The sequence below is a fragment of the Sinocyclocheilus rhinocerous genome, unplaced genomic scaffold, assembly GCF_001515625.1.
Source record: "Sinocyclocheilus rhinocerous isolate Xijiao unplaced genomic scaffold, SAMN03320098_v1.1 scaffold1314, whole genome shotgun sequence".
In the NCBI taxonomy this organism is placed as follows: domain Eukaryota; kingdom Metazoa; phylum Chordata; class Actinopteri; order Cypriniformes; family Cyprinidae; genus Sinocyclocheilus; species Sinocyclocheilus rhinocerous.
In genome coordinates this window covers 714,019-726,850 of record NW_015644118.1, presented here as the reverse complement: position 1 = coordinate 726,850, position 12,832 = coordinate 714,019, and the positions used below count along the sequence as shown (strand labels likewise).

Here is a 12,832-nt window from a genome sequence, read left to right as displayed (position 1 = left end):
AAAATGTTATTTTATATAATATTAATTAATGAGAAATAAATTCGAGATTAATTGAAAATGTTTCCGTTCATATTAAAATCTCAGACTTGTAATTGCAGAATCTCATCACAAATTGTTGAGATCTGTTCTGAAACTCTAGAGGTGAAATTACTAGGGTTTGTTTGTTTCTTAGGAGGAAAAGTTTCCATTTAATCACATTGCTTGCTACGACTGAGAAATTAAAAAACATTTGTGGGTTTTCTTTCCTACAGGAAAACAAACGTTGAACTAGAATTATAAACGACCACAACAGCAACAATAATTGCATGGTCTCTAAATTGCACACTACCTTCAGAGAGGGAAATCCTGTGATGCCGAAATTGGTGCACACTTTTCTGTTGCTTTCATTAGCACAATCAATAGCAGCCAGATCAACAGCAGGCTTCCATTCTACAACAGCAACAAAATACAGAATGCAGAGTTTATGAAACGGAATCAATGCACAGAATGGGATCGATAGTGTTTTTGCAAATGGATTTCAGTTGCATGTTGCTAAGTAAAAAAAAAAAAAAGAGGCTGTGTTATGACAGTAAGGAGTCTGTGGTTAAAAACATCAAACATCTGTCTGTGCAAATACAACGTCAACACCATGTCAAATAGCATCTGGAACAATATGACCAAGCAGAGCTTCTGATCAACACTGAAGATACGGTGTTCTCAGTCACAACATATGCTCCATTAACCTTTCACAAAGGGGACTTCCAGGTGTCAAAAGAGTGTGTTTTTGATGATACTGTGATACTGTCAACCTAGATTAGGCAGCTCAAAAACCTCAAGCCTAGAGCAACAGAAGAGGAAAAGATATATGTGCACTTTAAACTAGTTGTGTCTCAAAACCTAAATGAACTGCCTACATTTGTAAGGAACAAAATTAACTCTAAATGCACCGATGATGCCCATAAATGTTGCCCAAGTAGACGGCTTCACAGAGCATTCTCACTTGGTAGACAGAATAAGCTGACATGGTAGGTAACTCACTAAGTCACTGTTTAGGCTTACTAGGTTGGAAGCTCACTTGGCAGGCCGTTCACAAGTTCATTTGGTGGGCAGCTTAGGTAAACATTGCTTGTTTATATGTATATGTCAATACCGTTGTACAAAGAAGGCAGCTCATTATTATGTAACCTAGTTAGCTGTCTACCAGCTTTTCTCAGTTAGCTCTGTGTTTCTAACTATTCAATGTCCACTAATAAAACTCATCTGTAGGTAAATTAGTCATCATTGAGGTTACTTAGTTTGCTGAAAACAGTTTGCACAGAATTCAATATGTTTTGCATCAGAGTTAGGATAAAACCCCTCACAAAAATCACTAAGGTACCAAAATCACTTGTAAATAATGTAAATCCGCAATAAATATATGTAAAGAATCCTTTAAACCTTGTGGAAGCTTATTGCCATTGTGTTGATTTATTTTTGACAAAAGTGGAAGCAAATACCAACTACAATACCACAGTGCTAGTGTAGTAACCATAACAGTAACTATGTTATTTCGGATTAAACCGGTTACCATGGTAAATGATACTGTAACAGAAGTCCAGCTGTTTTGCATTGACGCTGCAGGACACAAACAGCTGATACTGTGCGACAGTATCCTATCTTCATGATGTGTAAATATGAGGCTACTAACCTTTAATATCTCTGGCGAGGCTTTTCCAGGTGGGTGAGAAGGCAACACAGTGTCCGCACCAGGTCGCGTAAAACTCTACAAGAAGAGCCGCGGTGGAGTTAAAAAGCACGGAGTCCACATTCTCCGGTGATAAAATAATAATCTGATCCGACGCGGTGTACAGCCCGGCTTCGGAGATTAAAGGACTAAGACTTATAAAACAAATAAAAGCACATAGGAAAGAGTTAAATGGATTTGATTTGGTTTTTGTCGTGTAACAAGACGTGGCACAGCAGCTCCGCCGCGCCATTTTCCCTTATTTCAGCTCAAACTAAACTAACTCTATTAGAAAGTGATAGAAAGTTTATTGCGACTGGTCACACGCTCAACTCCCTCCCACTTAACTCTACTCTGTTAGTTTTCATATATATTTTCTTTTTGTTATACGAAGGTCACATTAAAACTGTCTTGGAAACTTGATGTTCAACTGTTTTTACGTTTAATTTGAATTATTGTCTTTTGTCCCAGGCCCAATTTTTCAATCTTAAATCAATTATAAGTATTTGAATGATGTGTTTAAAACGATAATAGTCCCAACAAAGAGTGAGATCAATATAAGGCATTTTCATTTTATTATTAACAAATTATTTCTATGTATTTATACACAAATTAAAATCGTACCTCACACAGTTGCAGCGTCTTTTCCGTAACGACCAAAATTTTCAAACGTTAAAAAAAGTTATGAATTATTAAACGTGGAGAAAGAAAATAAACAGAAAATCAAATGTTGGTTGTATTATTTACAGACTGAACACAGAGGGAGACATATTGTGTCATATTGTATATGTTTACTTTTTTTCATTGATCAATATGTGGATGTTATAGGTGTAATATCATATAATTTTTGCTGAATTATTCACCTTAGGTAATCACATTTGTTTTTAAAATCGCAACCCATTTGCTTAAAAGTCCCAGATGGATCCATTTAAAAATATATATAATAATTCCATCCATCAATATATTTTTGTTGCCACAAAAAAAAATAAAAAATAAAAATAAAAATAAATTAGGACATATTTGTTCTAAACTATGATATCTCTGGGTTTTCTTATTAGACTTAAGCCAGAGCAGGTTTGGTCATTCCTCTATATTGACACCTTGATCCATTCGTTCAGAATCACCCTTTCCTCAAATATTGACATATTGTGTGTGTCCAAAGTTCATTTCCAATGTCTTGTCCAAAGTTTCTGACTGGGCACATTCCACCCAGGGAAAATTTTTTTCAAGGTTTAGTTCACCCAAAAATTAAAATTCTGTCATTAATTACTCGCCCTCATGTCGTTTCAACCCCCTAAGACCTTCGTTGATCTTCAGAACACAAATTAAGATATTTTGAATCTGAGAATCTGAGAGCTGTCTGACCCTGCATAGACAGCAACGCAACTGAAATGTTCCCAAGTCCAGAAACGTAGCAAGAAGATCTGTAAAATAATCCATGTGACATCAGGGGTTCATCTGCAATTATACGAAGCTACGAGTATACTTTTTGTGCGCAAAAGAAAAAAAAACGACTTTATTCAACAATTCGTCTCCTCCGCATCACCCTGGTGCCATTTTGGAGAATATCCGCTGGACGTAAACAACGTATGCTGTTCCGTGTCAGCTGTGTCACAGTTCTTGACTCTTTTGATTGTATCCAACAAATAAAATCATACAATGTCATCATTTTGAGAGATTGAAATTTTTCTCCTATTCCCTCCTCTTCCTAATCTAGTCAAATAAACCTAGAATTGTACATTACGAATATTGTTGGCTCCTTGACTTATTGCGTTTGTTCCTCTTTCTGGATAAAAGCATCTGCTAAATGCATAAATGTAAATGTTATTTGACATGCAATTCACTATTGTTAACAAAGTGTAATGACCCAAAACTTAATATTTAATGTCATTCTGCTTCAATTTTGTTAATAAAAAGTGTATTTTGGTGTTTAATTTGTTTCATGCTAGAAAATGACAATAAACCTGGGATTTACAGTATTTAGACATGCACATCTTTATCTAACCATTTGTTGAAAAAAAAGGCCCTATTTTGTACACCGTTTATGAAAAGTCATGACAAAATGTAAAAGATTTCACAACAAATGTTATGACTGAGAAATGACAAGATCTTTATTTACAATTTCCAAAGGATCAGTTCAATTAACAAATATATTTATAATATATACATGGAAGCAAAAGGAACCACGTCCCTTTTCACAGCAATCTTCCATGAGTCCACTCACAGGAGATAGGCATGGACTCTATTTACATGGGTAAAACAATTTACAAGTCTTCAAGTGCACCTCTGTCACTCACAGTACATCATTATAAATATACATACACTTACGGGATGCGAAACATTTCTATGCCCTACCAATTTAAAAGTAGAAACTGATTAACAAACCACTTGTGCCACACAAATCCTAATTTCCCGCCCACAGTTAAAAGTTTAAACACATTAGCCAAAAAGACTATTTGTAGTAGCCTATTGTCAGAACGAGGTAGAGATCTCCGTTACCTATATAATTAGACATGCTATTGGATGAGCAACTGATGCTGGGTATCAGAGACTCTGTTGCTGCATAGATGAAGTTTAACCCACTGACACGGCACAATGCTCTAGATCTATCCTCACAATGATGCTGCAGGTCACTACTGGACAGTCTGGCTCATGAAGTACAGCTTTAAGAGAGGCGAGGAAGGGCTGGTTACAGCTAATTATACACATAAGACACTATGATGATAAGATGTTTCTTATGAGACCAGGATTGTAATGGCGACTGATTTACAAACAAATATGTACATCACAGCATTCGAGGATAACAGACGTTGGACGTGCTGAGCCCTTGAGCAGTTCATCTGAAAGGTACACAATGAGTGAAACCCCTCCTTTAAAAGTAAATAAACATGCCCTTGTGCCAGTAATAGCGTAACATTACCACTCCTCTTTTCTTAAAACACAAAAATGTACTTTAAAAAGGTTCTGATGATGGGTACACGCACAAAGTAAGGCAGAAATGTACATCTTACAGTATTAGAGGTTTGTCCAGCTACGAAGAAATAAGTTAAGAGTTAAGAAAAAGCCAAAAGGGACCGTTATGACACTGGTCAAAGGAAGGTTGGGAAAAGTCGCTTGTGCATGAGCAAACATAACAATGGAGGCACTTAAAATGAATGGGATAAAAGGCAAATGTTGAGGCTAGAACCCAGCATGTCCGTGTTTAGCACAGTTCATATACTTCAATTCAATCTTTTGGCATCCAATAACTGTAGCAGGTGTTGCCAATACAACATTGTTTTGTATGGAGCAAAACAAAACCATTACGAGAAGTCTTCCTGTTGCTTTCAAAAAGCAGTTAAATATCATTTACATATTTTTGCATTCAACATTATCTTGCATCAAATCCCTTTACACTGTATTGCCATTTCAACATTCAAATTGTACTTATTGTGCTTAGTTCTGCAATTAATCATGTCAATGGAAAAATAATCTCTTTTCTTTAAAAACTTTCCAATGTTACTTTCAAATTCAAATGTTACTTAAAAAAAAAAAATTTAATAGAATTAAAGAAAAAAAACAAGTATTTCTTATGATACAATCTAGTTGGAAATAAAAACAAGTCTTTGAGTCTTTAGGTCTGTCCTGATTTGATCTGACCCTTGAGTTTTAATCACAAGACTTGAGAATGGCACAGCCAGTTTTAGCAGCGGTGATGAACAGACACAGTATGAGGAATCTGGACCCAAACAGCTGCTACAATTAACACCGGACCATCAAGAGCTGAGTTCATCAGACTTCCCGGATGAGAATGTGAACATCTCCATGACAAGTCAGACCTCTGACAAGGTGTTGTGGCCTTGAATCCTGAATCCACAACTTTTCGTGGACTGCACAAGCAGACTGAAAGAGAATTCCTCACTGAGTGTCCTTTTATGCCAAATCCTTTATTTTGTGTTTAACAGAAGGTACCTAAAACATATCTCTGTACAGGCATCATCAAAGAGTTCTTTTGGACTTCTTCTCTTGGATTTGGGTCAGAACGTCAGCTGTGTCTTTTAGCAAGGCATCAAAAATCCCATCAGCAAGCTGCATCTTTACAAAAAGTTCATCCTCATCATAGTTCACCCACTGGGATTCCTCTTCATGCAACTCCTGGACCTAGAAGTGGAAGAGTGATTATAGACATTTAAATACCTAAGCAAGTCTATAAATCAAATAAAATGCAATTTCAGACACCAGCATTCTGAATTTGAGGTTTAATACACTTACTAGAATGTGGTCAACTCTGTCTCGCTTTTTCCGTCCAAATTTGATCATTTTCTGCCAGTCTGTTTTCTGGTTCTGCTCTTTCTTTAGACCACACAACTTCAGTACCTCAGTGGTGACAAATTCCTGAATAAAGAAAATACATAAACACAAATAAACATACTTAAATTAAATAAAATAAAATATTTATGATAGTAAAATTGAATTTTCAGCAGCCATTACTTCAGTTTTCAGTGTCACATGATCAAGTCATTCTAATATACTGATTTGGTGCTCAAAAAACATTTATTATTATCGATGTTTAAAAAAATTTGTGCTGCTTAATATTTTTGTGGAAACAGTGATATTTTTTTAATTGATGAACAACATTCAAAAGAACAGCATTTGAAATAGAAATATTTTTTTATCAACGTTAAAGTCTTTACTGTCACTTTGCATACCTGGACTATTGTGATGTCATTGGGGCATTTCACCCGATGGAAGTAGGTGGAATTAAGGCGACGTGGCTTCATCCATTGTGGCTGATCAACTTTTGGATCTTCTGCATAGATGTCTTGAATAACCTCCCATGATAAATCAAAGATGGCCTGTAAATCAATATAACAGCAAAGATTTTTACTCATCTTCTTGGAAATGCCTACAAAAACCTTGCCAAGGTTAAACAAACACCTCAATGTGAGCATCTCAATCCCTACCAGTTTGTAGCTTTGTTGGCATTGAGTCTCCAGGTCACTGGCTTTGGAGTCTCCTTCCAGGAAAATATTAGAGGGCTGAGGTTTGGATACTCCAATCAGGCTTGGTCTACCATGACCCAGTTTGCAGCTTTTCCAGATCTCCTGAGTAGCAGCGATGACCAGTTTCTCCACCTCCTGGACAGTGTGAGGAACAATGATGGCAGGCTCCTCAGGTTGCTTCACCTGCACGGGAAGTTCAGGCCTGGGCGGTGTTTTGACCTGTTCTCCCGCACTTAAACTCAAGGAGCTAGAAATCCCATCTTGCTGCTGTTGACGTTTTTGCATCTGCTGTTGTTTTCGTGAACTGAGACCAAAGTCCTCATCAAACCAGTCCTGCTCATCACCAAGGACATCGAAGAGCTCACGGCTCAGTTCCAGCTCTGCCAGACGTTTAGCTAGCTCTTCCTGTCCACTCGTACCCAGGACAGGGCTCTCCTGTTGAAGAAGCATAGTTAACACTAATCAAGATCACCTCTTACAACTTCCATCAAGAGAAGATCTGATTTATCTTTACATTCTCTATTTGAACTTTGCAACACACTGCAGGCCTAAAAAGAAGGTTCCAAGGTAACATCAGCCCTCAGATGTCTGTCAATACAGCTGGAAATGTCAACTTAAGCTTTACACATCAGCAATGTTATCAGTTTGTTGGGTCAATCATTCACTTAATTTCAATAAATAACTTTTATTTAAGACTGTTTTTTTTAACTGGTTTCTCATTTATTCTATTCTATAGGATCTTTAGATAAATCAAAATCTTCAAAGTCACTTACAGGTCTGTTGCAATGCTCTGGAGATGAAAGTTCCTCCTGATAATCATCAAAGAAGGTGCGGAAACTGTCCGTCTTTGTTTTAGATGAAGACCTGCTCTGAGACTTAAAGTTGTTGCTTCTAAGTCCATCATCTTCATTGATGAAGTCTCTTTTCAACTGATTAGCAGCTGATAACTTCTCCTCTTTGTCTTTCTTGATCTTCTGAAATTGCTTCACCGCATCACTTAAGAAGTTTTCCACAAGTTTATCTGCTAGTGTAGTCAAAGCCCTTTTGTTATTCAAGTCTTCTCTATTATCGAGACTGGCCTCCTCGATTGAGATGTCAGTGGATTTCTGAAGACCATCAACTCTAGACTTCTCATCCTCAACCAACAGGTCCAAAATGACTGCTGTTGGTTCCTCTTCCTGCTTTTGTTTTTTAGATGTCCCTTTATCCAAATTATTGAGCAATGAACCAACATTATCAACAGATGCGTCCTCGAATTTGAGAATGATGTGCCTGTCTCTGCCGTTAGGCACTGTGTGCCGACTTTTGTCACAGTCCTTAATGATATTGCAGTCAATATCATTAAAATCCAGGTTATGCTGAGATTTAATAAAGGTGCTTTGCCCAGTTGAAAGCTGTTTGATGTTGAGTTCCAATGGCTTTTCGTGTTCATCCAAAGGCTCTCTGGTCTCAGGATGCAAATCTAGGTCAGATTTTTCTCCTTTCATTTTGTTTAACAGATTTCTGTGCACCAACTGTTTCTCAGAACCTTTGTTTTTACTATTTGGCTGGTCATCACATGATGAATCTTCATCTTCAGTGTCTGCACTGGCCTCAAATTTCTCTGGAAGACGAGAGATCTTGTCTGTTGAGGCGAATATACCATGTTTTTCCCTACACTCAAAGTACACCACCCCATCGTAAGTTCCATTGTTACTTCCCTCAGGGTTATCCAGTTCAACCCCGGCCCAGAATCCATTGGCAAAGTTAGTTTGTCCCTTGAATCTCAGTGTCCCTGGTTGTATATTACTCACCAGAACCCGGTCTCCAATGCAGAAGCCTGGCAATTCGTCCTTTACTGGCAAAATTGGCATTTGGGGCTGTGGTGAAGTTGAACATTTTGAAGGGCTCCTGATGTCTTCTTTGGAGCCTTTACCAAGGCTATTAAGGTCTGCATGACTTTCAGTTTGGAAGCTGCCATTAGTACTTCCTGATCGAACACTCAGTTCTTCTTCAATTTCCTCTTCACTGCTGTACATTGGAGACTTAACAGATTTTTCTTTGGGCTCTGGGGCAGAGGGAGATGTAGGCTTTGATTCATGATTATCCTCCTTAAATGATGACCCAAAGGAAGACTCAAAGTCATCGTTATAGCCATCTCCTAAGGGTGACGGTCTATCTTTCATCTTTGGTGAATCCTCCCTCTTGGACAATGAGAAGTCAGGGGTATAAGAACGATCTATGGCTGAAGGAGTCTTTTCAGCTGAAGGATAGTCTATATCTTTTGATTTCACCACAGGAGATGCGCTTGAGTCAGTAAATCTCATACTCTCTCCAACATCTGCAGAATCTTGAAATACTGGCTTGTCATCAGCATCCTTCTCAGACAACCTTTCCTCTTCAAATTTGGGTTTCATGTCATTCAGAGACGGAATCTGAAGCCCAAGATCCAGTTTAAGCAGAGGGTGAGAGTGTTGGTCAGATTGGTCATTCTCAGACCCCTCCGACTTTGCATATTCCAGTTCCTCCATAATACCTGACTTGTGGCTAGAGACCACGCTCTCATCTTCAGAAAGGAAGTCATTGGCTTCTGGTCTAGCAGAATGTTCTTTGATTCGGGGGGCATCTTCTGACTGGTGCCTCAGATACTCTGGACTATGCAAGCTCCTCAAAATGTCCATATGTTCTGGACTTCCCATAATTGGAGTTGGAGTAACTGTAGGAGGATCTTCATCTGAGGAAATGTCATCATGTTCGGAAAAATACTTATGAAGTCTTGATGGTGCAACATCATCTGCAAACAAAAGCAGACATCATACACAATTATAGCATCATGTACACTTTTAATTTTGGTCCGAATCAATATTCTTAATGTCAACATTCATGTATTTAGGTTAAAAGGCATTGCACCTTTATCTGCTGATGTCTCCGTGGGCACAGTGTCTAATTTCTCAGATTCTGTGACGATCTTCCAGTTCTTGCTAGTCTCAGGCCTATGAAGTAAATGTGCATCAAATGTTATGGGAGGTATACAAAAGACAAAACAAAAAAACAACTGAGAATGGAGAGTAAATTAAAAATGATTGGTAAATGTCAAGGCTGACCTCTGAAGCGGAGGGGGTTTTATCCGAGGCTTTTCAGTGGCTGACGTGGGAGTTTTAATCTGGGGTTTAGTAGCTGGAGTGCTGTCTGGCTCTTTACTCAACTCAGCCTTGGTCTTCTGAATAAAGTCATTATATGACTGGGGAACCAGAGGAAGAGAGAGCCACAAACATTAACACATACAGCATATTGATAGTATTTTTTTATAGCCAATTAAATACAGCAAAATAACACAGCAAGACAAGCGGCTTCTTTAAGAGAAACAGTACAGAAACAGGTGATGAATATGAAAGGTGATGATGGCTGACCTCCAACTGTTTCAGCAGACTCGCCTCCTGAGCTTTCAGTCGCTCTTTTTGCCTCTTCTTTTGCTCTTTCTTTAGCTGGTACACCACTGATTTGCGCTTGCGTAGCTCATCCTTAAGGGCGCGAATACGGCTCTCAATATCACTCTGATCGGATGTGGTCTCTGAGGTAAGAGCACAAAAAATATCACCATTGTCAAATCATTGTCTTTGCTAAAAAAAAACACTTAATATGGCATTAAACATTTTATAGTCTCTATAAAGATTAGAAGTGGAAAAGTAGAACATTTAAATATTAAAGATAGGTAATGCTTTAAACCTAAAAGAAGCACAGTTTCTTTTAGCACAGTCTCTCTTTTAGACAGATCATCTATATAAGGCAGATAGACATCTGTGCTCTTATAACATGGTTTAATCCAGAGAAGTGCACACACAGAGATAAACAGAGCATTATATTTTGCTGGCACAGTGTTCCTCTTCTTGCGTTCACATATCCAATTTAGTAAAGATGTAAAGGATAAACTGGAGAAGGCTAAATTAACATACCTGGTATGTAGCACCTTCAGAACTATTACTATTATTAGAAAATTAAGCAAGTAAAAAGGACCAAGGATGACATGGAGTAAGAAAGCCAAATGCTACATGAAACTATTCTAAATGTTGCAGTCTTCAAAGAAAACAGGTCTACATTACATTGATAGGACGAATCCAGATAATTTCCAAAGTCTGATGGGGGTAGCAAGGATCTTACCGGATGGAGTGGCTGAATGAGGGTCACTGGTGTGGGGCTCACTGGTCTTGGAGCTGGAGCGCACCTGCATCTTGCTGCTTCCGCTGGTGCCAGTGACAGTCCCAGGCCGGCTACTGTCTGAATGTCGAAGAGAGCTGAGGCTGGCTTTCTCTGGAGGAGACTGCAACACATACAGGAAGAGGGATCCAAGGTCAGGACATGTAAATCACACTCACCAAAGAGAGCTATAATCAACCCTGTTTAATGTAACAGCACATTAACAACTTTGGACTACTTGAAAGATGCAAACAATTTTGCATATCCCTATGCTCAATATCCAATCATTGCTCTAATGACATAAACATTAGATGCAGAAGCAAATAAATTTTTTTAACAAAACTCCATGTCTCTCTATGTATAGGTTCAGTTTTCACCTGTTTACTGTCTGTGGCGTTAAACTCAGGTGAGTAGATGGTATCAGAGGCAGGACTGTTGCTCGGATGAGGAGAGTGGAGTTCAGAGACCGGTCGGTCTGAGGAAGGGCTGGCCAGCTGCTCTGGAACAGACAAATCAGTGTGCACACTGGACACGGACAATGCTGGGGAGCCGTCATCTTCGCTGCCTGCTTCTGTGAGAACATGCATACAGATACACAAGATGTAACAGTTCAATTCATAATTGTTGCTTTGACGCTTTTTAGCACTGACTTTCAAAAAAAAAAAAAAAAAAACTGAAAAGAGTAAACATGATAACAAACAGCAGAAAACCTTTTGAGGGGCTAAAAGAGCACATTTATAAATCAATAAGCCACAAGAGGCTGTGCTGTACAGTAGTACTTGCATGATATCTTGTTTTTATACATGACTTAAGCAATATCACTAGAGAAAGAGAGCTAAACATAATATTAATTTTAAAATTACATTTTAGACACAATTTTAATTATTATTCCTTTTTTTGTGTGTCTATTTTGGTAACGAAACAAATCCATAACAGAACTGTTGTGTTCCAAGCAACACATAGCAGTGTTTCATTACGAAATAAATCAGCTGCTATGAACAAATCGTTTGAATAAATTATTCCATGACTCACTCATATAATTTGCCTCCACCTAGCCTACTGGCGGTTTTAGTTTGACATTCATATTTATTTTATTTTTTCATCATATTTCTATATTAAAAAATTTCAAAAACACTGATCTCAACAATATTTCTTCAGTTGTAACTGTACCTATTCAGATGCAGCTTCTGTGCTGCCTCTGCAGTGCAAATATGAATTCTGTTGTTAGTGATTTCATTTGATTGGCAACAGCTCTATATGGTGTCTTGTTATTCTTATTGTATTTTTATTGATTAAATATTAGATATTTTTCGGGCAGTTAATGTGGATCTTTCAGATGAATTTTAGGAGTCCTGGTTTGGTACTTTCAATATCACTTCCTTTCCTTCTCTGTGTTTTTCACACTCTTCACCTTGTCCTGTGGGACTCTCTTGTCCACCGCTGGTTTTACTGTGCTCACTTTCCCAGCTGCGTTGCTGCAGTGGTGTTCTGTTGCGTGGCTGCTGTTGTTTTTCCCAGGCTTCCAGAGCTTGTTTCTCCATGCGGCGCACTTTGGCCTCCTCCGCGTCCAACCGCTGCCTCCACTCAAGAAGTTCCTCCGCATGTTTGCGCCTCTGCATCAACTGCTGCTCCCTTTTAGTGAGAAACCTACAGGACAGAGAGCGAGAGAGACAAAAAGAGAGACAGAAAAGACGGAAAAGGGGAGAACAAGATTGTGTAAAGCAAAGTGACAAGATCTGGAGACAGACCACCACAAAAGCAGGCAAAGCAGACGTCCAAATAATGCCACTCACTCACAAACCTTCTTCAAACACCAGATTAGTCTCTTTTGCAAAGGATGTGCACCCACACATCCTCACACACACACACACACTCCAAAACAGGCAAGGCTCCACTTGGAGACCTGCATTCATTTTAATGGGGAAAACAGCCCTATTGTGTCTTTAACACCCTTTTTAAGGTAAAGCTCATGCAT

At 38.4% G+C, this 12,832-nt stretch overlaps 2 protein-coding genes across 8 annotated transcripts in view; both read right to left on the bottom strand.

The window, feature by feature from the left end:
* The window catches only part of LOC107758006 (sulfhydryl oxidase 1-like), a 29,927-nt gene extending 27,956 nt beyond the window's left edge, over positions 1–1,971 (bottom strand). The window contains exons 1-2 of the mRNA XM_016575634.1: positions 1,667–1,971; positions 329–429 (exon numbers count right to left, since the gene is read on the bottom strand). Coding sequence (XP_016431120.1) covers positions 329–429; positions 1,667–1,955 — 390 coding nt within the window. The 5' untranslated portion in view covers positions 1,956–1,971. The remainder of the gene's footprint in view (positions 1–328; positions 430–1,666) is intronic.
* A 3,045-nt stretch (positions 1,972–5,016) lies between these two features.
* The window catches only part of LOC107758004 (centrosome-associated protein 350), a 45,149-nt gene continuing 37,333 nt past the window's right edge, over positions 5,017–12,832 (bottom strand). For all 7 annotated transcript variants that reach the window (XM_016575627.1, XM_016575632.1, XM_016575629.1 and 4 more), the window contains 11 exons: positions 12,269–12,504; positions 11,235–11,428; positions 10,822–10,981; positions 10,074–10,234; positions 9,768–9,904; positions 9,574–9,656; positions 7,458–9,457; positions 6,646–7,119; positions 6,391–6,537; positions 5,954–6,076; positions 5,017–5,842 (listed from right to left, as the gene is read on the bottom strand). In XM_016575627.1, the coding sequence (XP_016431113.1) occupies positions 5,681–5,842; positions 5,954–6,076; positions 6,391–6,537; positions 6,646–7,119; positions 7,458–9,457; positions 9,574–9,656; positions 9,768–9,904; positions 10,074–10,234; positions 10,822–10,981; positions 11,235–11,428; positions 12,269–12,504 (3,877 nt within the window). In that variant the 3' untranslated portion in view covers positions 5,017–5,680. The remainder of the gene's footprint in view (positions 5,843–5,953; positions 6,077–6,390; positions 6,538–6,645; positions 7,120–7,457; positions 9,458–9,573; positions 9,657–9,767; positions 9,905–10,073; positions 10,235–10,821; positions 10,982–11,234; positions 11,429–12,268; positions 12,505–12,832) is intronic.